Source organism: Bos indicus x Bos taurus, chromosome 19 (assembly GCF_003369695.1).
Source record: "Bos indicus x Bos taurus breed Angus x Brahman F1 hybrid chromosome 19, Bos_hybrid_MaternalHap_v2.0, whole genome shotgun sequence".
Classification (NCBI taxonomy): domain Eukaryota; kingdom Metazoa; phylum Chordata; class Mammalia; order Artiodactyla; family Bovidae; genus Bos; species Bos indicus x Bos taurus.
The window spans coordinates 29,982,608-30,010,151 of record NC_040094.1 but is presented as its reverse complement, the minus strand read 5'-3'; the positions used below and the strand labels follow the sequence as shown (position 1 = coordinate 30,010,151).

Below are 27,544 nucleotides of genomic sequence, written 5' to 3'. Positions count from 1 at the left end.
CCATCTTCTCAGAGTCTGTTACTAAGCTGCAGTATCTTATTCTCCCAACAGTCCTGCAAGATGAGACGATTGTGCCCACTTTACGGATGAGGAGACTGAGGCTCCAAGAACTGGAAGCACTTGAAAGAGGAACAGCCCCAAACTGCCCTTTCCCATAGTTCATGTCACACCTTCAAGTGGTTCATCTGTTCTGTTAAACAGATTTTCTGTGTTTTTTTCACCTCCATCCAGAAAGTTCTCTTGCTGCCACCAGAGTCTGAACTACCTGGAAGCTACCTGATAGGAGAGTTAGGACGTGAGGGTAGGGATGTTTGTGCTGAAATCCCAGGTCCCAATCCCTAAGGTCCATCCCTGAACTGCAGAGGAACCTCTACTAGAGAGGCACCCAGGAGAGCTTTAAAAGGGTTGGCAGGGACTCTGAAATCAGACCCGGCCAGCATGTGTTCCTGAATATCAGCAGAGACACTATATTTACCCTGAAAGCCCTTTAGTGCACTGACAGCTATAAATAGCCATTAGGGCCCAAGCAAGTGGCCTTAACGCATGGCTTTCCTTCCAAAAATGCAGGCACATTTTAATTAAATTCGTAATTAACCTCTGGGAGGGCAGGTCCCTGGATTCCATCTGCTTCTGAAAACACCGTGAGTAATTCCCTCTTCATGACCATTTGGGGATTAGCACGCAGCCAGGAGCTCTGGAAGCAGCACTCAGGGGGTTTGCACAGAGCCTGGCTCCTGCAGAGGAGGCTCCCGGCTCAGGGCTTGAATGTGCAGCCTCGGGCCTCCTCTGCTTCGGGTTCCGAGTCCCTTTGTCAAGCGAGTTCCTTTTCCCCATTTTTCCCAGAACAAGATGGGGGTCACCGCCGTGCTCATGCTGCCCCTGCTGCTCTTAGGAATCAGTGGTCTCCTCTTCATCTACCAGGAGGTGTCCCGGCTGTGGTCCCAGTCAGTCGTGCAGAACAAGGTGGTGGTCATCACCGACGCCATCTCAGGACTGGGCAAGGGTAAGCAAGTTTTGGGCTTCCCCGACGGCTCAGTGGTAAAGAATCTGCCTGCCAACGCAGGAGACTCTGGTTTGATCCCTGGGTCAGGAAGACCCCCCAGAGAAGGGAATGGCAACCCGCTCCAGTACTCTTGCCTGGAGAATCCCATGGACAGAGGCACCTGGTGGGCTGCAGTCTATGGGGTCACAGACTCGGACACAACTGAGCACACACAAATGAGCTTCACAGCCTCTTGTGCCCACTTCTGCCCTGAAGGATGAGAGGCCATAGTGTGGGGTGTGGGTGTGCCCTCTGGGCAGGAGGGCATGGGTCAAGGCTGAGTTCTCTCCCAGCATATGTTAATCAGCCAGTGTCTTCTCTCTTGGAGGCTAAAGCTTGCTTGCCTGAGAAATGAGGGGATTGGAATATCTAGGGTTGCAAATGCACAGCCTATAGCCCAAAAGCAGTCTACAGAAGTGATTTGCTTTGCCTTCAGGGAGTTTCTAGAAATTTTGAAGTTCAAAGCCCTCAGCCGGGGCAGTGAACTGGTGATGAGGCCAGACCTGTGAGCTGGGTTCAATTCTTGGCTCCACCAATTACTAACTGGTTTTGCATTGCTCCGCCTTGGATTTCTCATCTGAAAGCAAGGATGCTAATACTCTGTGCCTCGTAATGCGGTTGTGATGACTAAATGAATAAAGAAATGGAAAGCCCTTAGGGACAGTGCCTGGCACTGTCGTGGGCACCTCTCAAATGTTAGCAGTGGCGATAATAATGAACAAATCATGCAGAGAACGCAAACGCCAGCGTGCCACACACCCCATAATCCCTGTTGTCTTACGATTGGCCTGATTCAGCCACATCACTTCCCAGTTCTGAAGGCATTTAGAAGTAACTTGAGAAGCTGGGAGTGGGGGTGTGACCTTCAGTAAACTCTTATGGTGGCTTTAACATGCTGCCGACCGCAGTGATTCTGGGTTCAAAGTGCTCCATTTCTCAGGTCCCAGGCAAAAAAAAATAGTGAGGGGCATTGAGCGGATGAGGTCAGTTACACATAGCCCACAGCACACACACAGTCCCACAGAACCTGACCGAACCCAGTGGGTAGCACTGGAGAGCAGCAAGGGGGCCAGAGCCAAGCTGTCTCCTAGGGAAACCAGACAGACAGAGATGTCAGGACTTCTAACTTTTGCCCCAAACCCACATAATTCAGCCAAGTCAGGAATAAAGTCACCTTGTACCCACTGTGTCTGCAGCAAGAATGATCTTCAAAATACTTAACCACTGCACTTCAACTGCTTCAGAGAACACAAACCTTGCCTGTGTTTCATCACCTCTAAGACACGTCGTTTTCTTCCTTTAACCATTCCTGAAATTGAGCTGGTGGTGGTGGTTTAGTCGCTAAATGGTGTCCGACTCTTGTGACCCCATGAACTGTAGCCCGCCAGGCTCTTCTGTCCATGGGATTCTCCCAGCAAGAATATTGGAGTGAAATTGAGGTAACTGTCCCTTAATCAACGGTCTCTTACGATGGCCCTGGGCCATCTTTGTGTATTTTAAAATCGCTGAAATCAAAAAGTGTCTTTCATACTAAAGGCCTCTGGTCTGTGAAACACGACCTCCAGGGCTGCCCACACCCAGCGCAGCTGCCGCTGCCACTGAGAATTACAGCCCCAACTTGAGACTAGCCATTCTCCCTCTGAATGGTTTCCTTTAGTGAATTCTCTTATTATAAAAACCACATATATTTAAAAGGATCTTTCAAGAAAAAAGAACCGAGGGACTTCCCTGGTGGCCCAGTGGCTAAAACCCTGTAGGTTCTGTTTCTAGGGAACCCAATATAACAAACCGCTGCATAGGATGACTGTGAGAATAAAATAAGCTAATATGTGTAAACCTCTTTCAATAGCCACTCAAGCAAGTAAACTGTCAAAGTCTGTTAGCTTTTATTGTTTCGTTTGTTGGCTGTGCTGGGTCTTCCTTGCTGCGCATGGGCTTTCTCTAGTTGCAGCAAACGGGGCTACTTTTCGGTACGTGGGCTTCTCATTGCAGGGCTTCTCTTGTTGCAAAGCACAGGCTCTAGGGCATGTGGGCTTCAGTAGCTGTAGCACGTGGGCTCAGTAATTGTGGCGCATGGGCTTTAGTTGCTCCACTGACTGTGGGACATTCCTGGACCAGGGATCAAACCTGTGTCCCCTGCAGTGGCTGGTGGATTCTTATCCATTGCTCCACCAGGGAAGTCCAGCTTTTATTGTTCTTAAATATCAACGTTATTGCCACATAAAAATATTTGTATTTACCAATCACTGCCCAGTTGAGAACATTGAGCAAGCAAGAAATTCATCTAGAATAAAATGAACTACACAGAAGACAACTTCACTTTTTTTTTTTTTTTTTTAAATAAAAAGAACCCTAGCTGGGGCATCAACCCACAATGAAAATGTAGAGGAAACTAGTGACATTTGATCTGGAAAAAAAAAAAAAAAAATAGCAACTGTCTCCAATATCCTCAGACTGAGATATACTTAACACTGTGCTTCTGGGGGTCTTATTGGACAGAGTCATCTTTCTGTCCAGTTTAAGAAAGAATATACCAGGATTTCCCTGGTGGTTCAGTGGTTAAGACTCCACTCTCCCAATGCAGGGGGCACAGGTTCAATCCCTGGTGAGGAAACTAAGATCCTGTATGCCACACAGCCTGGCCAAAAAGAAAGAAAGAGTGTCCCGAAAATCAGAACTGCTCAATGGAGGAGGGGCTATTCACACCCCCGTGAGCTGCCTTTCACAGAAGGCAGCCATGCTGAGGCTGGAAACAGGAAGAAAGTCCAGAGGAGGTTGAACGCAGTGCCCTCTAAAGGAACTCATAGCTCTAAGCCTTCTGAATTCTTTGAATCCTCGAATTTGTAACCACCCCACCTCCCATCTGCAGTTTTATCCACTCAGTGCATCCTGTCCTCCTCCCTTCTTCCCCACAGAGTGTGCTCGGGTGTTCCATACCGGCGGAGCCAGGCTGGTGCTGTGTGGAAAGAACTGGGAGAGGCTTCAGAGTCTATACGATGCTCTGATCAGTGTGGCTGATCCCAGCAAGGTAAGGCCTTCGGGCAGCCAGCATGGGCAACCCCTGGGCACCCTTAGTCTTCATGCTTGTCACAGAGCAGCTCTGCCTGAAATCTGGTGATAGCTTTGGGGAAATGTAATCTTGACACAGCCGACTTGGGGGTTGATTCATTTTGAACCCTCACCACGCCAAAAATTTCTTCTCTAGCCTCTGAGCCCCACCCCATTCTATTTAAGTCAGACTCAGAGGACCCAGAAGATACGGTATGTCATAGACACAGCTCTGTTTATAAATTCTTATGGCTGACTTTTAAAATAATACTTCAAATAATATCTCCTTCAAAGAGGGACTTCCCTGGTGGCCCAGTGATTAGGACTCGGTGCTGTCACTGCAGGGGGCCATGTTCAATCTCTGGTCGGGAAACTAAGATTCCTCAAGCCATGATGTGCAGCCCCAAGTGTTTTATTTCCGTCCCCGTCCATGAAGTTATATAGGAGGTAAACACATTTCAATGAAGCTGGGGTTTTCAAGGCATTTCTGGATCATTGTTTAAGAAATTGCTTTCAGAGTTCTCTTTAGGATTTGTTTTCTTTTTTTTTTGCCAATCTACATGGCATGTGGAAGTACCCAACCAAGGACTGGAAACAGAGTCTTAACCACTGGATCACCAGGGAAGTGTCAAGAATTTTTTTTTAATTAATCTTTGCCCTTGATGTTGAATTGGATTTTGGATAAAGCCAAAAATAATTCAGAACTAAGTCTGGTATTTGAGGAGATGAAGCAAAAGGATAACACCAAAACCCCAAAGCATGTTTCCTGGGATTTGATCAGGTATTGGTCGTGAAGTAGTAAAAAGGAGGTTCTGAGGTCAACTGTGTGGGAAATACTGAGTTAGAGAAAGCTTCTCTGACTGATTTCTTTACTGCAGGACTTTTCAGAACCTTTGTTATGTAAATATGCATTGTGTTATCTCCAAGAAGAATGTATAGTAGTCTATATTTCCCAAATATGTTGAACCAGAGAACATGCTTTTTTAAGGGCATATCTCAGGACTCATATTTGTGAAACACCAGGATTGTATCTGCCATGTGGAATTATCAATTTTTCCATCTGTACCCCTTCTAAATCATGAAAATCTTGATGACAGCATGTTTAGGGCTGAACACAATGCCTTGCACCTATACAGACGGTGTTCCAAAAAATTTATATCGAGTATATCATTTTGGCCAAAAAACAAATGTGGCTACAAAGTACTGGGCAGATTCTCTTGTGGCTTGGAAGCCAGTCTGAAAACCATTTCCAAAGAGGAGCTCAGAAATGTTATTAAAAAATGACATCAGAGAATTTATGCACAGCCTCCATTTAGATTTCTCAGTTCTGGCCCCTTGACCAGAAGATCAAACTTTGTAGTGCATGTTAACATGTTGGGAATGTTACTGTTACCTTGGTCCCCAAGGATGCATTTTCTCCATCAGTTTACCTTCTCCCAGTTATCTCTGTTTCATTTAATCATCTGTTTGTAGTCATTCCACAAGCTCTGAGTTTCAAAAGGGGCAACTCTTAGATGGAAGGGCCCCAAGGTCTGTGAGGATATTCCCACACGTGCCTTGACTGTCTCGTTGGTCCAGCAGACATTCACCCCAAAGCTGGTCCTCTTGGATCTCTCAGACATTAGCTGTGTCCAGGATGTGGCCAAAGAGGTCCTGGATTGCTACGGCTGCGTGGATATCCTCATCAACAATGCCAGCGTGAAGGTGAAGGGACCTGCCCATAAGATTTCTCTGGAGCTCGACAAAAAGATCATGGATGCCAATTACTTTGGACCCATCATATTGACCAAAGGTCTCGTGAGTTTGACCTTTCCGTGGATTCCTGGGTCACTGGGCTGCTCAAGAGGTCTCTGTTATGCCCCCAGATAGTCATCCACTTCTGGATGGAGCCTCTAGCCCTCTTCAGAAAAATCCCTGCTTGTTTGGTGAAAGCTTTCAGCTTTTGACTATAAATGTTGATGAAAGAAAAGGGTTGTGAAAGTCTCTTAGTGGTATATTCCTGCCTGCCTCCTCTGTTCAGTCCCCTTCCCAAACCCTGCCCTTTACTTCCCTTTTCTTACTCACATCCATGGCTCCCCTCCAATCCCATTCCACGTCTCTGGACCATTGTCTTCAACCCCTGCAAACCTTCTATTATATCCACCTTGTGGTTGATCTGCTCCTAATAATGACAGTTGGTCCAGTGTTGAAATTCTGTCCTCAGTCATGAAGAAAAGAGTTCATCCCAAACTACAAAAGACCCAGAATACCGTCAATTCCTTTTCAGAAACAGGAAAGTGTTAGTCACTCAGTTGTGGCCAACTCTTTGTGACCTCATGGACTGTAGCCCACCAGGCTCCTCTGTCCATGGGATTTCTCAGGCAAGAGTACTGGAATAGGTAGCCATTTCCTTCTCCAGAGGATCTTCCCGACCCAGGGATCGAACCTGCATCTCCTGCATTACAGGCAGATTCTTTACCATCTGAGCCACTAGGGTAAAATTATGGTCCCTTTGTGGAGATTCTAACAACCAAGTTCAAATGCAGGTCTGAAGCTAGGGTGGGGGTTGTGGAATAGCTAGAGATGACATGGAATAGAACCAAGAGTTAAAGCCCTTCCCCCACCCTAAATAAAGTTTATCAAAGCAGAATCACAAAAGGAAGAATATAAGGATATACATTTAGGGAGCAGGGTACACTGGCAAAGCTGAGAGAGCAGGATCTTTGAACTGCCTTCTGTACAGCAAGAATCTCCTCGAAAATGGGATTCTGAGAACTGAGACAGATGAAGGCAAAGCAGCATTGGGAGCAGAAAGATGACTCCCAGAGCTTCCAGAGATGAGAGTGCCCCAGAGACCACAGTTTCCTCGGCCCAGTCGCTGTGGACACACCCAGCAGGCCAGCCAACGTGCGTCCTCCTCTCAACCCCTGAGAGCTCCGGTTCCCTGGCAACAAAGTGAGGCATGCTAAGTTGAGTCTTGATTTTTTGCCGTCTCCTGATTCCACCTGTGCTATCATTGCTCTATAGCTTTTTCTAAATTCCCTCACTTGTCAATTAATTCTACTTAAGAGGAACTTTTTTTTTTTTTACCATAAATTAAAAGTTCCTTTCCTCTCCATAAATGGAAGAAAACCTGAAATCAAAACAAAGTCTTAAGTTTTCCCAAGACACAGGGCTGAGGTCTTTCCTCTTTTTCTTTTTTTTTTTAAAGATTAGCACATGCAAGAGAGGTTTTAAAGACCCACCTGAACCAACTTTCCTACTGGAGGAATAGGAGAATTGGAAAGGGAGCTACCTTTCTCACTACTAAAATCAGTGTCACTTCAAGGACATGGATGGGTCATTTAAAATCACCCAGGGTTGGGGACTTCCCTGAAGGTCCAGTGGTTAAGACTTCACCTTCCAATGTAAGAGGTGTGAGTTGGATTCCTGGTAGGGGAGCTAAGATCTCACATGCCTAGTGGCCAAAAAACCAAAACAAAACAGAAACAATACTGTAACAAATTCAATAACAATTTTAAAAATGGTTCCCATTTTAAAAAAGCTTTATAAAATATAATAAAATCACCCAGGGTTAGGTCTAGTGGTTAGGACTTCGAACTTCAACTGCAGGGGGCCTGGGAATTAAGATCCTGCATGACACAAAAATAATAATAAAATAAAATAACCCAGCAATTCACCAGTCAAGCCCAGCCCACTCCTAGGCAACACTGGATAAATGGTGGCTGGGATCCAGCCCACCTGTGTCCCACTGTAATCTAGTTAGCAGGGAGGCAAAGGAGCCTGTGGGAGAAGGCAATGGCAACCCACTCCAGTACTCTTGCCTGGAAAATCCCATGGGAGGAGCTTCGTAGGCTGCAGTCCTTGGGGTCGCTGAGAGTCGGACATGACTGAGAGGCTTCACTTTCACTTTTCACTTGCATGCATTGGAGAAGGAAATGGCAACCCACTCCAGTGTTCCTGCCTGGAGAATCCCAGAGACGGGGGAACCTGGTGGGCTGCCGTCTGTGGGGTCGCACAGAGTTGGACATGACTGAAGTGACTTAGCAGCAGCAAAGGAGCCCGTGTGATGAGGGGTCTGGGGAAGGGGTCTGCCGGCTGCTGCCTGACTCCATCTCAGGTTTGTAACCGTGAGTCTTCATCCTGTGCTTTCCAGCCCTGCTCCCCGACATGATCTCCCGGAGGACCGGACAAATCGTGTTAGTGAACAACATCCAGGGGAAGCTTGGAATCCCCTTCCGCACAGCCTGTAAGTTGCTAAGACAAGTTTCATCTCAGGTTACGTGTCTTATAAGACAAGAGATGTGGTGTCTAGGACGAAGCATATGGTTCCTGGGGGGAGAGGGTCCAGAGATGAAAGCATCCGTTGGCTTTTCTTCCATCCCCTCAGCTCCTATTTTTGAGCGCCTACAGCACACAGGTGACTGAGAGATAAAGATAAGTCCTTCCCTCGGACCCCAGAAGCTCATCTTGTTCTATGCTCACAGCAGTTATATCTGTTACTTCTACACCTCACCATATCCTCACTCTACAAGCCAGGCATCTGAGCCCTGGCACCTGCATTCTTAACCCTGATGGCCTCAGGACCCTGAGAAATCAGTCTTACGTGGGGTATCAGGCTTCTGAGAAAGGATATGGGAATTCACACCCATGTCAGGCATTTTACATACATTTTCTCACTTGGCAAGAGTGATACTATCCTTAAATGATTAATTAATTACCTCTATTTTATGATTTATTTTTACCTGAAGTGGTGTAATATTAATCTTTTTTAAAAAATTATTTAATATTGGAGTATGAAGAAGGCAATGGCACCCCACTCCAGTACTCTTGCTTAGAGAATCCCATAGATGGAGGAGCCTGTTAGGCTGCAATCCATGGGGTCGCTAAGAGTCGGACACGACTGAGCAACTTCACTTTCACTTTTCCCTTTCATGCATTGGAGAAGGAAATGGCAGCCCACTCCAGTGTTCTTGCCTGGAGAATCCCAGGGACGGGGGAGCCTTGTGGGCTGCCGTCTGTGGGGTCGCACAGAGTCGGACACAACTGAAGTGACTTAGCATAGCATGGTTGATTCTGGGACTCCTAGATGGCATTACTGGTAAAGAACCCACTTGCCAATGCAGGAGATGTTAGAGACATGGGTTTGATCCAGGGTTGGGAAGATCCCCTGGATGAGGGCGTAGCAACCCACTCCAGTATTCTGGCCTGGAGAATCCCCATGGACAGAGGAGCCTGGTGGGCTACAGTCCACAGGGATGCAAAGAGCCAGACACGACTAAAGCGACTTAGCACGCGTGGCTGATTTACAGTGTTGTGCTAGTTTCACATGTATAGCAAAGTGACTCAATTATACATACACATACATTCATTCTTTCTCAGATTCTTTTCCTATAATGGTTATTACGGAATATTGAGTAGAGTTCCCTGTGCTATACAATAGGTCCTTATTATCTCTTTTATATATAGTAGTGTGTATACGTCAATCCCAAACTCCTGATTTATCCTTTCCCTCCCTCCTTTCCCCTTTGGTCATCATAAACTTGTTTTCAAAGTCTGTGAGTCTGTTTCTGTTTTGTAAATAAGTTGATTTGTATCATTTTTTTTAGATTCCACATATAAGTGGGATCATATGATATTTGGGGATACCAGACCACCTGACCTGCCTCTTGAGAAATCTGTATGCAGGTCAGGAAGCAACAGTTAGAACTGGACATGGAACAACAGACTGGTTTCAAACAGGAAAGGGAGTACATCAAGGCTGTATAGTGTCACCCTGCTTATTTAACATCATGAGAAACGCTGGGCTGGATGAAGCACAAGCTGGAATCAAGATTGCCAGGAGAAATATCATTAACTTCAGACATGCAGATGACACCACCTTTATGGCAGAAAGTGAAGAAAAACTAAAAAGCCTCTTGAGGAAAGTGAAAGAGGAAAGTGAAAATGTTGGCTTAAAGCTCAACATTCAGAAAACTAAGATCATGGCATCTGGTCCCATCACTTCATGGGAAATAGATGGGGAAACAGTGGAAACAGTGACAGACTTTGCTTTGGGGGGCTCCAAAATCATTGCAGATGGTGACTGAAGCCATGAAATTAAAAGACGCTTACTCCTTGGAAGAAAAGTTATGACCAACTTACACAGCATATTAAAAAGCAGAGACATTACTTTGCCAACAAAGGTCTGTCTAATCAAGGCTATGGTTTTTCTAGTAGTCATGTATGGATGTGAGAGTTGGACTATAAAGAAAGCTGAGCACCAAAGAATTGATGCTTTTGAACTGTGGTGTTGGAGAAGACTCTTGAGAGTCCCTTGGACTGCAAGGAGATCCAACCAGTCCGTCCTAAAGGAAATCAGTCCTGAATATCCATTGGAAGGACTGATGTTGAAGCTGAAACTGCAATACTTTGGCCACCTGATACAAAGAACCAACTCATCTGAAAAGACCCTGATGCTGGAAAAGATTGAAAGGGGGAGGAGAAGGGGACGACAGAGGATGAGAGGTTGGATGGCATCACCGACTCAATGGACATGAGTTTGAGTAGGATCCGGGAGTTGGTGATGGACAGGGAGGCCTGGCATGCTGCAGTCCATGGGGTCACAAAGAGTTGGACACGACTGAGCGGCTGAACTGAACTGATTTGTCTCTGACTTATTTCACTTAGTATGATAATCTCTAGATCCATCTATGTTGTTGTCAACAGCATGATTTTATTCTTTTCATGGCTGAGTAAGATTCCAGTATGGGGCATCCCAGGTGGCTCAGTGGTCAAGAATCTGCCTGCCAAATGCAGGAGACGTGAGTTCGATCCTTGGGAAGGTGACCTAGGACCTAGAGAAGGAAATGGCAATCGGCTCAAGTATTCTTGCCTGGTAAACTCCATGGACAGAAGGACCTGATGGGCTACAGTCCATAGGGTCGCAAAGAGCCGGCCAGGCCTGAGTCTCTGAGTATGCACACACAATATTCCAGTGTATATATGTACCACATTCTCTTTATCCATTTATCTATTGATGGGCATTTCGATTGCTTCCATACCTTGCCTATTATAAATTGGGCTGCAACTGGACATTTTAAAGATGAGAAAACTGAATCTCTGAAGGTAAAAACTGGCCACTTGCCCAAAGTCACACAGTGGAATAGTAGCTAAAGTGGACTGGGTCCCATCTCTGCATCTGTTCACTGCTTCACAAAGGCTCTCTGTCCGCATCTACGAAGTGAGGGGCAAGGCTGGGGACTTTGCGGCCTCACCCAGCAGAGCCTGTAGGGATGTGTGTCTCCAACCCCCTCCCGGGAGGCACAGAGGGATCCGCACCCACTGCCGGGCTGATTTCTCTTCCAGATGCCGCCTCCAAGCATGCGGCACTCGGCTTCTTCGACTGCCTGCGGGCAGAAGTGGAGGAATATGACGTGGTCGTCAGCACCGTGAGTCCCACCTTCATCCGCTCCTACCACGTTGATCCAGGCCAAGGAAACTGGGAGGCCTCCATATGGAAATGTGAGCTTTCAGAGCACAGCTGGAGGGAACAGAGCTGGGGAGGGCTTGTGGAGGAGTGGGGTACGCCCAGGGTGGCGGGGGGTGGGGTTGGGGTACCGTGAGGGGAGGGTGTTCCTGAAGCGTGAGACTGGGGAGATGGGGTGTCTGCACCCCGCTGGCAGCGGGGAGGGACCCCAAAACTTCAGTTCCAAAGCACCAGGTAGAGGGTTCAGTTCAGTTCAGTTCAGTTCAGTCGCTCAGTCGTGTCCGACTCTTCGAGACCCCATGAATCGCAGCACACCAGGCCTCCCTGTCCATCACCAACTCCTGGACTTCACTCAAACTCACGTCCATCGAGTCAGTGATGCCATCCAGCCATCTCATCCTCTGTCGTCCCCTTCTCCTCCTGCCCCCAATCCCTCCCAGCATCAGAGTCTTTTCCAATGAGTCAACTCTTCGCATGAGGTGGCCAAAGTACTGGAGTTTCAGCTTCAGCATCATTCCCTCCAAAGAAATCCCAGGACTGATCTCCTTCAGAATGGACTGGTTGGATCTCCTTGCAGTCCAAGGGACTCTCAAGAGTCTTCTCCAATACCACAGTTCAAAAGCATCAATTCTTCAACCTTCTTCACAGTCCAACTCTCACATCCATACATGACCACTGGAAAAACCATAGCCTTGACTAGACGGACCTTTGTTGGCAAAGTAATGTCTCTGCTTTTGAATATGCTATCTAGGGAACCCTCCCTAACTCGCAGCCAGCAGACCAAGGCCAGGCTAGGCTCCATCACTCACAGGCTGTGTGACCTTGGTCCCGGGACTGCCCATCTCTGGGCCTCAGTTTCCCATGCTAAACAGCCAGGATTTGGTTTTGGAGAAACTTCTGCTCCACTTCAGAGAAGGCAATGGCGACCCACTCCAGTACTCTTGCCTGGAAAATCCCATGGACGGAGGAGCCTGGTAGGCTGCAGTCCGTGGGGTGGCTAACAGTCAGACACGACTGAGCGACTTCACTTTCACTTTTCACTTTCATGCATTGGAGAAGGAAACGGCAACCCACTCCAGTGTTCTTGCCTGGAGAATCCCAGGGATGGGGGAGCCTGGTGGGCCGCCATCTATGGGGTCACACAGAGTCGGACACGACTGAAGCGACTTAGCAGCAGCAGCGGCGCCCCTTCCCTAGGTGGCAGCACAGAGGAGAAGCTCAGAGTGTGGCCCAGAGTGACTATTCTGAAACTCACCTCTGTCTCATATTAAGTATTGGAACAGCAGCAACTCCCTTCCCCTGTTTCCCCTTTGGAAAATGAGAGATGATGGTACATACCGACCTGGTAGAGTCCTAGAAAGGAAAGTTCCAGCTCACAGAGTTTGGAACAGCAACTAGCACATCCTGAGTGCTCTGTAAGTGCACCTGTGATCTCTATTCTAGAATGCTCTATACAGAGCAGCTACCTCACAAGGCTCAGTGGTAAAGAACCCACTTGCCAATGCAGGTGGGTTCAATTTCTGGGTGGGGAAGATCCCCTGTAGAAGGAAATGGCAACCCACTCCTGGGAAATCCCATGGCTATACGAGCCTGTCAAGCCACCCATGAGGCCGCAAAAAAGTCGGATGCCACTTAGTGATTGAACAACAACAAAGACGTGGGCAACCGGTTCCAGGAGGCACTGGACAAGCACAGCCTGGCAACAATCATGAACAGCAGCCCCTTCATATGTCTGACACCTTCTTACCTTCTAAGCTCTTTCTCATCCCTTCCACCACTCATAACTACCCTGGGATGTCAAAGGGCCAGAAACTGCACCCACTTTACAGATGAGGAAGCTGAGGCAAGGCGGGTAAAGTGCCTGCTCATAGCGCATGGCCAGCGGCCAGCACGTGCAGGGTTGGCCCTGAGGCGGGACCCCTGCACCGCACACCCGTCCCCACCTTGGGGGGCGGGGCTCTGACCACCTCCCCCTTCCGGAGGCTATGAACCCCGCCCCTTCCGCGGGGGGCTTTTCAGTCTTTTTCAGGAAGCTGACCTACGGGACACACCCTGTGGACGTGGCGGAGGAGGTGATGCGCACGGTGAGACGCAAGAAGCAAGAGGTCTTCCTCGCCAACCCCATCCCCAAGGCCGCTGTGTACATCCGCACCTTGTTCCCCGAGCTCTTTTTCGCCGTGGTGGCCTGTGGGGTGAAGGAGAAACTCAGCGTCCCGGAGGAGGGTTAACTGCCGGGCTTCAAACAGGTCTCCTCGAGGGGAATAAAGGTTTTGCTGGTAGGTGGTGGGTCCTTCCATCTTCTCAACACGGGGGTGGGGGTGGGGAGGGAACAGTTCCCCCAGCTGCACTCCACGTGGGAGATACGCACCATCACAGTTAGGGTGGCCCTCAGTCACTCCGGGCCTCTGCGACATACCCGGGACAGATTTCCAGAAGCTTCTCGACTCTATAAGGTGACAATCCAGCAGAAAAACAGGACCCGTGTTGGGCTCGACACCCACAAACACACACACGCCATCAGCCTGCCCAGGCACCCAAAAAACCACCTCCATTTTACCTAAATGTGATCTGTCCAGTCAGCCCCCAACCGTAGAAGCTGGACTTGCCAGCTCCTTAGGGAAGCGCTGCTAAATAGAACTTTCTGGAATAATGGAAATATTGTATCATCTGCTGTGTCCAGTGTGGCAACCACCAGCCACATGTGGCTGTTAGGTACTTAAAATGTGGCCTGTGCAACTGAGAAAGTGAATTTTTTATTTTATTTAATTTGCATTAATTTAAATTTAAATAGCTGCATGGGGCTAGCGGTTCCCAGGTTAGCAGTACAGCAGAGCTAATCCTTGGTCTTGGCAGCAGAATCAGCCCTTTTCCATGGATTTCATTTGTCCCAAGAGGAGCCCAGGCACAGATGTTTAAATTTTTTTTCCAGTGGATTCTAAATTGCAACAAATCTTGAGAACTTCTGCCCTGGGGCATCCAGCTCATTCCAGCTTTTTCTTACATTCTCAAAGCAAAATTCATTTAAAACTGCCATCGTTATTATTGGTGGATGTTTCCCTTAGTTTAGTTTTTCTTAAATACAACAGTTAATGATTCTTCAGATCTTGGAAAGTGTAGGATATATTTTTTGCACTAATTTTGTAACTACTGCTTCAAACTTTTTCTAATATTTATAGTTGAAAGAGGGCCCAAATTTCCTCCCTGAACTCAAGCCATTTACAAAATTAACATACGTGGTACACATCCACATGTACATATCCCTGAATTTATAAAGGAAAATGTCAGGGACTTACTTCCCTGGTGGCCCACCTTCTAAGGCAGGGGATTCAGGTTTGATCCCTGGTTGGGGAACTAAGATCCCCATATGCTGCAGGGCAACTAAGCCCAAGAGCTGCAAACGAAGACCCAGCACAGCCAAAAAAAAAAACACACAGTGTCCAGACCATATGATCACCAAGGAACCCAGGCAGCCCCAGGATAAGGCAGCAGGCCAGGATGTATCTCCAGAATTTAGGACTCTTAAGTCAGGGCAGGCCTAGAGTCAGCAAGATGACCGTCTGTGTCATCATTGTTGTTGGGTGTCAGGGTGCCTGGAGGTGCCTCGGCCAGAATATTGGAAGGTCAGTAGGGGCTGGGAGGCAGGGGAGGGACAACACCATTAAGAAAATGACTGATGTGACTGGTGACCAGAGACAGAGAAGGCAGCTTCGGGACAAGAAGGGCTGGAGCCAGCCCTGCAGGCAGTCTTGGGGTTGCACCAGGACTGGGTTCCAGGTCAAGCTTGGCCACCACCCAGCCCTGGACCTGGGGTCCTGACCTGCTCTCTTTAAGGCTCTGCCTCTTCTCAGGGTGGAGTGGGGCTAAGGGGCCCCTCCTTTGATGGTGGGGGGTGGGGTGGATGGGTGGGGAGGGGCTGCGTCTGGGAAGCATCCACGCTGGCCCTGATCCACATTCTGGGAGAGCAAAGACTCGAGGACTCCAAGCTGAGGGAAGACCTCGGCCCCTGGGGTTCCTCAAAGGAAGCCACGTTGAATGACAGCTCAGGAAAAAAGGTCTCAGGAAGAAAGACATCTGTGTCAGTAGGCCTGCTCCACTGTCCCTGCAGCCAAAGCGGTCAGAGACCTACGGGTGGACCCATCCTCAGCCGGACTGTCTGGCTGGGACCCCAAGCTCCCTGAAGTTGAATTTCCTGTCCGGGGACTTTGGTCTCCCTCTGACTGGATGCCCCCACCCCATTGCCTTCCGGATGTCCCTGTGTCCACGCAGGCCCTGCTGCCTTCTCAGGATGGGATATCTCACCAGTCTAGCAAATGAAAACCCACAACTCTTAGGTGGAAACACAGGGGAAAAACTAAGTTGTTGAGGGGAAGGCATCATGCAATAAGAGGAATGGCCACCAGGGGTCACTGTGGCTCCAAACCTATTTTATAGCTGCATTCTCTGTTCAGTTCAGTTTGGTGGCTCAGTCGTGTCCGACTCTTTGTGACTCCGTGGACTGCAGCATGGCAGGCTTCCCTGTCCATCACCAACTCCCGGAGTTTACTCAAGCTCATGTCCATTGAGTCGGTGATGCCATCCACCCATCTCATCCTCTGTCGTCCCCTTCTCCTCCCCCCTTCAATCTTTCCCAGCATCAGGGTCTTTTCAAATGAATTGGTTCTTCACATCAGGTGGTCAAAGTATTGCAGTTTCAGCTCCAGCATCAGTCCTTCCAATGAATATTCAGGACTGATCTTCTTTAGGATAGACTGGTTAGATCTCCTTGCAGTCCAAGGGACTCTCAAGAGTTTTCCCCAACACCACAGTTCAAAAGCATCAATTCTTCGGTGCTCAGCTTTCTTTATAGTCCAACTCTTACATCCATACATGACCACTGGAAAAACCATAGCTCTGACTAGAGGGACCTTTGTTGACAAAGTAATGTCTCTGCTTTTTGTTATGCTGTGTAGGTTGGTCATAACTTTTCTTCCAAGGAGTAAGTGTCTTTTAATTTCATGGCTGCAGTGATTTTGGAGCCTAAAAAAATAGTCTGTCATTGTTCCCACTGTTTCCTCATCTATTTGCCATGAAGTGATGGGACCAGATGCCATGATCTTAGTTTTCTGAATGTTGAGCTTTAAGCCAACGTTTCCACTCTCCTCTTTCACTTTCATCAAGAGACGCTTTAGTTCTCCTTCGCTTTCTGCCATAAGTGTGGTGTAACCTGCGTATCTGAGGTTACTGATATTTTCCCCAGCAATCTTGATTCCAGCTTGTGCTTCTTCCAGCCCAGCGTTTCTCATGATGTACTCTGCATATAAGTTAAATAAGCAGGATGACGATATACAGCCTTGACGTACTCCCTTCCCTATTTGGAACCAGTCTGTTGTTCCATGTCCGGTTCTAACTGTTGCTTCCTGACCTGCATACAGATTTCTCAAGAGGCAGGTCTGGTATTCCCATCTCTTTCAGAATTTTCCACAGTGTGTGGTGATCTACACAGTCAAAGGCTTTGGCATAGTCAATAAAGCAGAAATAGATGTTTTTTTGGAACTCTCTTGCTTTTTTGATAATCCAACAGATGTTAGCAATTTGATCTCTGGTTCCTCTGCCTTTTCTAAATCCAGCTTGAACATCTGGAAGCTCACAGTTCACATACTATTGAAGCCTGGATTGGAGAATTTTGAGCATTACTTTACTAGCGTGTGAGATGAGTGCAATTGTGCAGTAGTTTGAGCATTCTTTGGCATTGCTTTTCTTTGAGATTGGGATGAAAACTGACCTTTTCCAGTCCTGTGGCCATTGCTGAGTTTTCCAAATTTGCTGACATATTGAGTGCAGCACTTTCACAGCATCATCTTTCAGCATTTGGAATAGCTCAGCTGGAATTCCATCACCTCCACTAGCTTTGTTTGTAGTGATGCTTCCTAAGGCCTACTTGACTTCACATTCCAGGATGTCTGGCTCTAGGTGAATGATCACACCATCGTGATTATCTAGGTCATGAAGATCTTTTTTGTACAGTTCTGTGTTTCTTGCCACCTCTTCTTAATATCTTCTGCTTCTGTTAGGTCCATACCATTTCTGTCCTTTATTTTGCCCATCTTTGCATGAAATGTTCCCTTGATCTCTGATTTTCTTGAAGAGATCTCTAGTCTTTCCCATTCTGTTGTTTTCCTCTATTTCTTGACACTGATCACTGAGGAAGGCTTTCTTATCTCTCCTTGCTGTTCTTTGGAACTCTGCATTCCAATGGGTATATCTTTCCTTTTCTCCTTTGCTTTTCGCTTCTCTTCTTTTCACAGCTATTTCTAAGGCCTCTTCAGACAGCCATTTTGCTTTTTTGCATTTCTCTTTCTTGGGGATGGTCTTGTTCCCTGTCTTCCTGTACAGTGTCACAAACCTCCATCCATAGTTCATCAGGCACTTTGTCTATCAGATCTAATCCCTTTAATCTATTTGTCACTTCCACTGTATAATCGTAAGGGATTTGATTTAGGTCATACCTGAATGGTCTAGTGGGTTTCCCTACTTTCTTCAACTTAAGTCTGAATTTGCCAATGAGGAGTTCATGATCTGAGCCATAGTCAGCTCCTGGTCTTGTTTCTGCTGACTGTATAGAGCTTCTCCATCTTTGGCTGCAAAGAATATAATCAATCTGATTTCAGTATTGACCATCTGGTGATGTCCATGTGTAGAGACTTCTCTGGTGTTGTTGGAAGAGGGTGTTTGCTATGACCAGTGTGTTCTCTTGACAGAATTCTATTAGCCTTTGCCCTGCTTCATTCCGTATTCCAAGGCCAAATATGCCTGTTACTCCAGGTGTTTCTTGACTCCCTACTTTTGCATTCCAGTCCCCTGTAATGAAAAGGACATCTTTTTTGGGTGTTAGTTCTAGAAGGTCTTATAGGTCTTCATAGAACCATTCAACTTCAGCTTCTTCAGCATTATTGGTCGGGGCATAGACTTGGATCACCATGATATTGAATGGTTTGCCTTGGAAATGAACAGAGATCATTCTGTCGTTTTTGAGATTGCATCCAAGTACTGCATTTCGGAAATGGCAACCCACTCCAGTGTTCTTGCCAGGAGAATCCTGGGGACAGGGGAGCCTGGTGGGCTGCTGTCTATGGGGTTGCACAGAGTTGGACACGACTGAAGCAACTTAGCAGCAGCACTGCATTTCAGACTCTTTTGTTGACTATGATGGCTACTCCATTTCTTCTAAGGGATTCTTGCCCACAGTAGTAGATAAAATGTTCATCTGAGTTAAATCCACCCATTCCAGTCCATTTTAGTTCTCTGATTCCTAACATGTCAGCGTTCACTCTTGCCATCTCCTGTTTGATCACTTCCAATCTGCTTTGATTCATGGACCTAACATTCCAGGTTCCTGCAGTATTGCTCTTTACAGCATCGGACTTTGCTTCTATCACCAGTCACATCCACGACTAGATGTTTTTGCTTTGGCTCTGTCTCTTCATTCTTTCTGGAGTTATTTCTCTACTGATCTCCAGTAGCATATTGGGTACCTACAGACCTGGGGAGTTCATCTTTCGGTGTCCTATCTTTTGGCCTTTTCATACTGTTCATGGGGTTCTCTGTAGAGCAGAGCAATAACAAGTCCACAAAATTGCATGCAGTTCACCATCTCCAATGAGCAGCCCCCCAACCCCCCCACCCAGGACTCCATTTAGTCTTCACACCAACACCGAGTCACTGGAACAGCTGAAAAATCCATTTCACCGACAGAACTGAGGGTGGTCCTGCTGTGTCCGATAGTCTTGGCCTCCAATCTGGGCAGAAATCTGACTCTATCCTTTCCCATGCCCTGTTCTCCCAGCCTTCCCTACCAGGTCCCTCTAGATGGGAAAGTGGTACAAGGGAACTCGGGCATCCTTGCAGAAGGTGTGGTGTGGCAGATAAAAGCACAGGGTCCAAGTGTAATTGCCTCTTCTATTCCAAATCCATAGCCTAGGGCAAGTGCTCCAATCTGTAGTGTATTAAAGAGAAAACTGCTAACAACTGGGCCCTGCTCATGATATCCAAGCGTGTTCAAAAGGGAGAAGCCTGGGTCACAATGCAACCCCTTAGAGGACAAAGGAAGTGGGGCTGGGCTTAGGAAGAGCTTGGGAGTGAAAGATGATGAAGGAGTGTCAACAGAGAAGAAAGAACCAGATACAGCAGGAGGACTCCTAGATTCCCATAAGCCGGGAGGACAAGTGTGTCTTCCCTATCACCTGAGAGCACGTGGATTAAGACTTGAAGAAAACACAGACTTCTTTTGAAATGCACTCTGGTCCACTGATAACATACATCTCTCTCTGGTGTCAGGTGGTGGGCCCCCCTGCTCATTTCCTCTGTCATCTCAGTTCTGTCTTGGAAGTGGTGCTCCAAAGTACATGGTCTCTACAAAGGACCCAATTTCATTCATTCTTATGGCTGAGTAATATTTCATTGCATATGTGTACCACATCGTCTTTATCCATTCATCTGTCGATGGACATTTAGGTTGACGTCCACATCCTGGCTATTATAGTCTAGAAACACGGAACAGATGAACCTATTTCATCAGGGAAGGGGAGGGTGGGATGAACTGGGAGATTAGGGTTGACATCCACTACCATGTGTAAAATAGCTAGGAAAACAGATGATCTGTGTAGCACAGGGAGCTCAGCTCAGTGCTCTGTGATGACCTAGAGGGGTGGGTGGCAGGGAGGCCCAAGAGGGAGGGGATGTAAGTAAACATATAGCTGATTCACTTCCTGTACAGCTGAAACGAATGCAATATTGTAATTATACTCCAGTTTTTCAAAAGTACAGTCTTTCTTATGGGGAAGAAAAAGAACCTCATTCTTCCTTCTTAGAAAAAGAACAGTAGCAGAGACACACCAATGAGTCATGCCAAGTGTATGAGGAAAGACTTAATTCAAGTCGGGTGTCTTAAATGGAAAGGAAGTATTTCTAGAAAATGGACTGTTGAAATAGAGACTCTCCAGTCACCTTACCTGTCAAGCCCTCTGTCTGATATCATTGCTGATATCAACAGCTATGAGCTTAGATAACCAACAAGGAACTATGCTCAATGTTTTTAAAAACGTACAAGGGAATCTGGAAAAGGATTTCTCTATCAGAGTCAGGTTTAGCAGCTTCCCCATAAGTGAGGCAATATTTGTTAAAACAGCTATGAAAAGTGTGCAAAGTTCTAGGAAACAGAGGACAGTCACCTTGAGACAGGCTGGGACCTGGGACCCTTTGCAGTGCTTGCATCTGGCAAATGTCCCAGAGGAAGAGATACAAAGAAACTATAAGGGAACTAAAAATAACTGCACATATAGGCTGCTGCTGCTGCTGCTGCTGCTAAGTCGCTTCAGTCGTGTCCGACTCTGTGCGACCCCATGGACGGCAGCCCACCAGGCTCCCCCGTCCCTGGGATTCTCCAGGCAAGAATGCTGGAGTGGGTTGCCATTTCCTTCGCCAATGCATAAAAGTAAAAAGTGAAAGTGAAGTCGCTCAGTCGTGTCCGACTCTTTGTGACCCCATGGACTGCAGCCCACCAGGCTCCTCCGTCCATGGGATTTTCCAGGCAAGAGTACTGGACTGGGTCGCCATTGCCTTCTCCACATGGGCAGTTGGCCCAAATTATAAACAAGAAGATAAAAAAAGGCCAAAACCCAACTGCCACTTCTGAGGGGCAGGGAGCAATGGCAGGGTCCTGCCCGTGATCCCTGCACACAGCACCACCAAGGGGGTGGGCAGACCACCTAAGCCGCCCCTCAGACCCAACCACCCTCACCCCATTTTAGGGACCAGCCTGCCCTCTGCAGGGAGGGAACAAGGGCACCCGTTGCTTGCCTTCGCTCCCTCCTGCTGCAGCACAAGTCCTGGTAAAGCCTTGCCTGAATTCCTCCTTTGGCCTGTCATCAGTTTCTATCATGAAGGAGTCCAAGGACCCCGATGATGATCCATCAAGACAGGCTCAGACTCTGGTCCTTGAAAGTACATGCTTTCCAGAGAGATACCTGGGGGGACTTCTATTTCCTTAGCAAACAGCAAGTCATTTTAATTAAAAGGACTTAAAATTTTCAGAAACAACGCAATCAATGACTTTCTGATAGCAACAGCAATGAGCTTAGATAACCAACAATGAACTATACTCCGTATTTTTAATAACCTATAAGGGGAAAGAATCTGAAAAAGGATCCATCTATCTATAACTGAATCATTGTGTTGTACAGCTGAAGTGAACATGACTTTGGAAATCAACTTATTTTTTTTGACCATGCCATGTGGCATGCAGATCTTAGTGGGGTCAAACCTGTGCCCCCTGCATTGGAAGTGCAGGGTCTTAACCACTGGACTGCCAGGAAAGTCTAATTATACTTCATTTTTTAAAAAATGGTTAAATGGGGGGAAAAAGCAATGAGCTAAGTTTATGCAGCAGAAACAAGAGCATTTGTCTAACTTGAATAATTCAGAGAGCTATTTGCATGTTTCATGGATGAACTTTTATTAAAATTGTACATAGATCTCACAGTTAATTTTTTTTTAAAAAGAACTTCCTTTTGCCCCTAGTATCAAAATAGTTATCTTTCTTAAATACCTTGAAAAACTTTAATACAATTGTTATATATTAAATAGTCTCCTAAAATACTCTCCGTTCATTCTAGAATCCTGCTTTAGTATAGCTACCACTTTGTTTGGCATCCTTAATGCTTCATCCCAGAGACACATCAGGAGGAAAATATTTTCCTGTTAAGTCCATTATTAAAAAACAAGGTTTAGGAGAACCCAATGACAATATTTGATTTAGTACTGAAGGTTCTTATTAATCATTCCTTAATACAAGTACTCAGGCCCTGGAATTACTTAAAACAGCAGATCTTGCCCTGAAATGGTTATACTGACCAACCAGCACCCTCTAGTGGTCTGGAAACACACAAACAGCTAACAACACAGGAAGGTCTTTTCAGACGTTTGGTGTTGGAAATACAGATGCAGAGACCAGAAATTTTAATTTTCAGGAGTCCAGAGAAGACAACTGGCTTCCCCCAATCCCACTCTCAACACGGGTTGCCCACAGGTGCTCGGTGCAGAGCCGAGAGAATGGCAGCTCCCCCCAGAGCACACAATCAGAAGCTGGACTCAGGCAAGGATTTCTTCCGACGTAAGGACAGCGTGTGGTACTTCACCTTCGGCAAGGTGCCAAAAGACGTCTGCTCCCCGGGGACACTCCTCTGTGACATGCCGAGGGCGCTGGCCCTCGGGGGCCTGCCAGTCTTGCGAGGGAGGAGCAGAGAGCTGGGCGCTGATCGGATGTCCCTCTCTCTTTCCAGGTGGCCGGCCGGGCCCCTGGCCAGGCTCTCTCGAATCCTGAGGGATGGAGATGAGCTTCGGGCCTCCCCATCCACAGCTGGGCTCCTCCTGCCGCTCACCAGGGAGACGGGGGCCACCTGGGGGGCTGCCTCTGGCCTGTCCCTCTTCCTGATCTCCTTCTTCCAAAACACAGACCTCAGAAGGGTGAGGGTCCCTTGTGGGAATCTGTCTGTCTCAGGGTCCCTTCTCTCCCCATTAGCCCTCATCTTGCCTGGGCTGTTTGGGCGACTGTCTGCACTCTTTCTAGGTAACGCCGCAGCGCTGGGACCCTCCTTGGGGGAGGGTGCTTGGCCACTGCTCCCGGTTAGGCCACTTCCCTTACAGCTTGTGGTCCTTTGGCCCTCAGGCCGGGCTCGTCTCCCATCATCTTCTGTTGAGGACATCACTGTGAGGGGCAAGTCAAACTGTTTGGGCAGCCTGATGTCCTGACTTGAGTTTTCCTTGAGCTTCCTGGCTGCATTCAGGCCATCTGAGTTGCCAGGGACCACGCAGTGGCCAGGATGGCCAGAGGGGCAGGGCGCTGTGGCCAGCACTGTGTCACTGGTTCGCCTACTGTCTTCACTCTCCGCAGAGAGGGTGGTGTGTGACTTCTGGTGACCGCCGGCAGGACCCGTCAGCAGCTGCACGATAGACTGGCTCGTGGACCGAGGTCTCCGTCTGGACTCCAGGTACTCCACCAGCTCGACAGATGTGCCCAGCGGTTTCTCCCTGGGGCCAAAAGACCAGCGGAGGGGCATGGTCTTGAAGGCCCCCTGCTTTGCTCGGGAAGGCGTAGGCACCTTCATGCTGATGCTGCGGCCTTGGATGCCCCGTGCCAAAGGCCTGGACTCCAAGCCTCCTGAAAGAGACACCAAGAGCATCAGTGCCTGACTCGCCCTCCAGCTGCAGTAAGAGGGGGGCTTACCTGGTGGTTCAGATGGTAAAGAATCCGCCTGCAATGCAGGAGACCCAAGTTCCATCCCTAGGTCAGGAAGATCCCCTGGAGAAGGGCATGGAAACCCACTCCAGTATTCTTGCCTGGGGAATCCCATGGACAGAGGAGCCTGGCAGGCTACAGTCCATGGGGTTGCAAACAAGTCAGACACAACTGAAGCAACTTAGCACCCAAGCAGTAAGAGTAGCCACATCCAACAAGCACTGACCGAGCACTTCTGATGATCAGGCACCATCCTGAGTGCTGGGGACATAGCAGTGAACAAGACTGGCTTCTGCCCTTGGGAACACCAATGTTTTCACTCACTGTTTCATGGGCTCCATTTATATATTTGAAGCCACAGGGCAAGCCAGGGCCAATGAAGGCAGCTACGTGCCAGGCAGTGCAGACTCCCAAGGAAGCTCAGTCTCTGAGGCCACTGGCCTAAGATTTAAGATTCTTTTCATTCATCTTAAATATGGTCATGGAACAGAATGCTCAGCAAAAATCCCTGCCTTTTCAGGTCAAATTAGGTGCTTTTACCTTTCAAATGCACCAATCTCCCTTAGGCTTAAAAAAAAAAAAAGAAGAGGATTATGTGTTTAATTTTATCAGAATTGCCAGATTCTCTATTGTGCGTTTTGTGACATAGAAAGATGCTTTTGATATGTACTATTAAGGACGATACAGAGTCTAGAAAAAGTAATCCAACTTGCAAAAAAAATATATATATATATATATATACACAGGTATAAGTATAGATCTGTGCATGTGTACATATGAAAACATACAAAGAAGTATAGAGAAATAAATACTAAAATGACAAGGTGTCGAAGGAACCATGGGAGTGCTGTGTGTTTTTTATTTTCTTCTCAATTCTTTCCTTACTCTCAACATTTCAGGGTTTCAGATTTACAAGATGAGAAGAGTTATAGGGAGTTAAAGGGAACATACATATACCCAAGACTGTGTATCCTTCCTGAAGACAGTCAATCAGTGTCAAAAAAAAAAAAAACCTCAGGCACTAACTTAAGCAAGGAGGTGACTTCTACACTGAAAACTGAAAAACATTGCTGAAAGAAATGAAAGATGACATACATAAATGAAAACAGATCTTGTGTTCATGGATTTGAAGACTGAATATTGTTAAAATGTCAGGCCTTCCCTGGTGGGTCCATGGTTAAGACTCTGCACTTCCAAGGCAGGGGGCACAGGTTCAATTCCTGGTCTGGGAACTAAGATCCCACATGCCTCATGGCATGGCAAAAAAATTAAAATAGCAATAAGAACAATATATAATTTTTTTAAATCTTCAAAAAAATTGTCAATGTTACCCAAAGCGATATATGGATTTAGTGCAATCCCTATCAAAATACCCATGAGGTTTTAAACAGAAATAGAAAAACTCATCCTAAAATTCATATGGAATCTCATGGGACCCCCAAATAGCCAGTCCCGGAAAGACACATACTGTATGATTACACTCTAAGAAGGACTCTGAGCAGCCAAAAGCAGAGACACGAAAAGTATAATGGTGGCTGCCAGGGGGTGGGGGAGGAGGGAACAGGGAATTAGTATTTAACGGGTTCAGGGTTTCAGATTTAAAGATGAGAAGAGTTATAGGGGTGGTTTTTGGTGGCGGTACAACAATGTGAATGTACTTAATACCACCGAACAGTACACTTACAGATGGTCACAATGGCAAAGCCTATTTTGTGTGTGTGTGTGTGTGTTTTCCTGGTTTGTGGGATCTTAGTTTCCCAACCAGGGGTTGAACCCAGGAACCTTGACAGTGAAGTCCAGAGTCCTAACCACTGGACCACCAGGGAAGTCCCTGTCGTGTTTAACACAGTTTTTAAAAGTTAAAAAGTCGTTGGTCATTGCACCATTAAGATGCCTTGATTTATGAGATGCTTGTCACCACTGAGAAAGGACTCCTCAGCTAAGCCCACGTGGCACAAGGACGGTCACCCTGAGCAAGGGCACCAGCCTCTTGCCCACAGTCCTCCACTCTCACCACAGGGCACGGTCCACAGCTCCCAAAATGAACAGGACTGTAGCCACCAAAGCCGACATCTGAGCTGTACGAAGAGGGCCCAGGGGGCGGGGGTGCTCAGGAGGTCAGAGGAGCAGATACGAGGGGTCCCCAAGCCGCCAGCTGGGAAAACACACAAGCATGTAAGCCAGCCGAGGTGCACAGACAGTCCGTCAACTCCACGAGGCGTCTGACAGCATCTCCGAGGTTCTGAAGATCTCGCCTTTCAAGTTTTCCACAGATAATCTTTGGTATTTTTTATTTTTTTTTAAAGCACTTCAGATTAGCCAGCGATGGACACAACATCACTCCCAAGTACTCTATAATTCCAGTCCTGAATGATGTTGTTGTTCCATCATTAAATTCCCACACCTTGGAGGGAAAAAAAATAAATAAAACAGTTCTGGGGGCTGAGATGTGTGGAAAGGTTTTGTTTCCTGTCCACAGCCCGGGGGAAGGGCAGAAAGAGAAGCTTTGTATTAGGAGTCACAGAGCGGTGACTTTCAGCCTTTCAAAACAGGAGGAGCCGACTGCAGCCCTGGCAGGCGGTGGAGCCAGCTCTCCATCCTTCCCCCAACCCCAATGGAGGGGCGCGGGCACCCTGCATCCTGTCACTGGAACTGCAGGTGTCCACAAAGCACCCAGCTCCTCTTTCTCAAGACACAGTGAGAAAGCACCTTGCCGATCAGGATTTTATTTCATTCTGTTTGTTGGATCTGAGAAGGAGCCAGAGCTTTGGCGGAGCGGAGAAATAAACGCGAAAGCACCCACTGGGAGCCAGTGCTTCCTGTTCACCAAAGACCTCGCTTTCGGGGAAGGTGGGGGGCGTTGGGGGGGGGGGCGGGCAAGTGCTCCCCAATAAGAGAAGCCACAGCAATGAGAAGCCCCAGCACTGCAATGAAGAGCAGCCCCCGATCGCCGCAACTAGAGGAAAGCTCACGGGCAGCAATGAAGACTCAGCACAGCCAAAAATAAAAATAAACAACTAAATAAAAGAAAGACTCTCTCAGGAGCCAAGGCCACTGGCCGTGTCCATCACTCCAAGAACCACCCACCACTTGAAGAGGGTGGAGGGCAGCCTCTATGTGCAGAAACAGAGAAGTAAGAACACACTTAAAGGGGTCTGGCTGGAGAAGGACGTGGTAATCTACTCTGGTATTTGTGCCTGGGAAATTCCACCGACAGAGGAGCCTGGCAGGCTGCAGTCCATGGGGTTGCAAAAGACTCGGAACTGACTGAAGGGCCTAAACAGCAAACAAAGGGGGTCTGGCAGTCAGAGAATATGAATAAACAGAAACATCAGAACAGGCTCTTTTGAGCCATCAAAGAAAACAGACAAAAGCTGTCAATGAGACTCCAGTGTAGAAACACAGGAGACTGAAATATGTGACTTTCAGGTTTCAAATTTCAGTAAATGAACTGAAGGCATCGAGGGTCACTGTTAAGACTCAGATTAGTGCCCTGAAGTGATCTTGAAATTTATGACATTTGGTACATTTCACAAATTCTATAATTGTGAAAGAAGCGTTTGAAGCCACAGAGCAAAATGGCAGAGATAGAAATTGCAGGGCAAAGCTAGGAGACTTCTGAGGATGGATGTAGGAGAATCAAGAGGCAAATAACAGGAATTTGAAAAGTAGGCAAGACAATAATTAAACAAAAAGAGCATTTCCTTAAAGAAAAGCCTGCATCTGGAGAAGGAGC

The 27,544-nt window shown here is 47.3% G+C and overlaps 2 protein-coding genes across 7 annotated transcripts in view; one reads left to right on the top strand and one right to left on the bottom strand.

Moving 5' to 3' along the window:
• Window positions 1–501: 501 nt before the first annotated feature.
• DHRS7C (dehydrogenase/reductase 7C) lies at window positions 502–13,816 on the top strand. 2 transcript variants are annotated; one of them, XM_027519102.1, is made up of 7 exons: window positions 502–641; window positions 844–1,003; window positions 3,958–4,070; window positions 5,672–5,882; window positions 8,226–8,318; window positions 11,417–11,572; window positions 13,557–13,816. In XM_027519102.1, exons 2-7 carry the CDS (start codon window positions 850–852, stop codon window positions 13,763–13,765), a joined length of 936 nt encoding a protein of 311 aa, XP_027374903.1. In that variant the 5' UTR covers window positions 502–641; window positions 844–849; the 3' UTR covers window positions 13,766–13,816. The 2 variants fall into 2 exon arrangements, with proteins under 2 accessions (XP_027374903.1, XP_027374902.1); XM_027519101.1 differs by having other exon boundaries at window positions 5,669–5,882.
• An 8,185-nt stretch (window positions 13,817–22,001) lies between these two features.
• Window positions 22,002–27,544, bottom strand: part of USP43 (ubiquitin specific peptidase 43) — a 51,584-nt gene continuing 46,041 nt past the window's right edge. For all 5 annotated transcript variants that reach the window (XM_027517564.1, XM_027517565.1, XM_027517568.1 and 2 more), the window contains one exon: window positions 22,002–23,730. In XM_027517564.1, coding sequence (XP_027373365.1) covers window positions 22,649–23,730 — 1,082 coding nt within the window. In that variant the 3' untranslated portion in view covers window positions 22,002–22,648. The remainder of the gene's footprint in view (window positions 23,731–27,544) is intronic.

Bases quoted from the DNA above. Each gene is read 5' to 3' on its own strand.
- DHRS7C (XM_027519101.1), top strand. From the start codon at position 850: ATGGGGGTCACCGCCGTGCTCATGCTGCCCCTGCTGCTCTTAGGAATC. The intron at 4,071-5,668 runs GTAAGGCCTTCG...TCGTTGGTCCAG, and splicing joins GTGTGGCTGATCCCAGCAAG to CAGACATTCACCCCAAAGCT. The intron at 11,573-13,556 runs GTGAGCTTTCAG...GGGGCTTTTCAG, and splicing joins GGAGGCCTCCATATGGAAAT to TCTTTTTCAGGAAGCTGACC.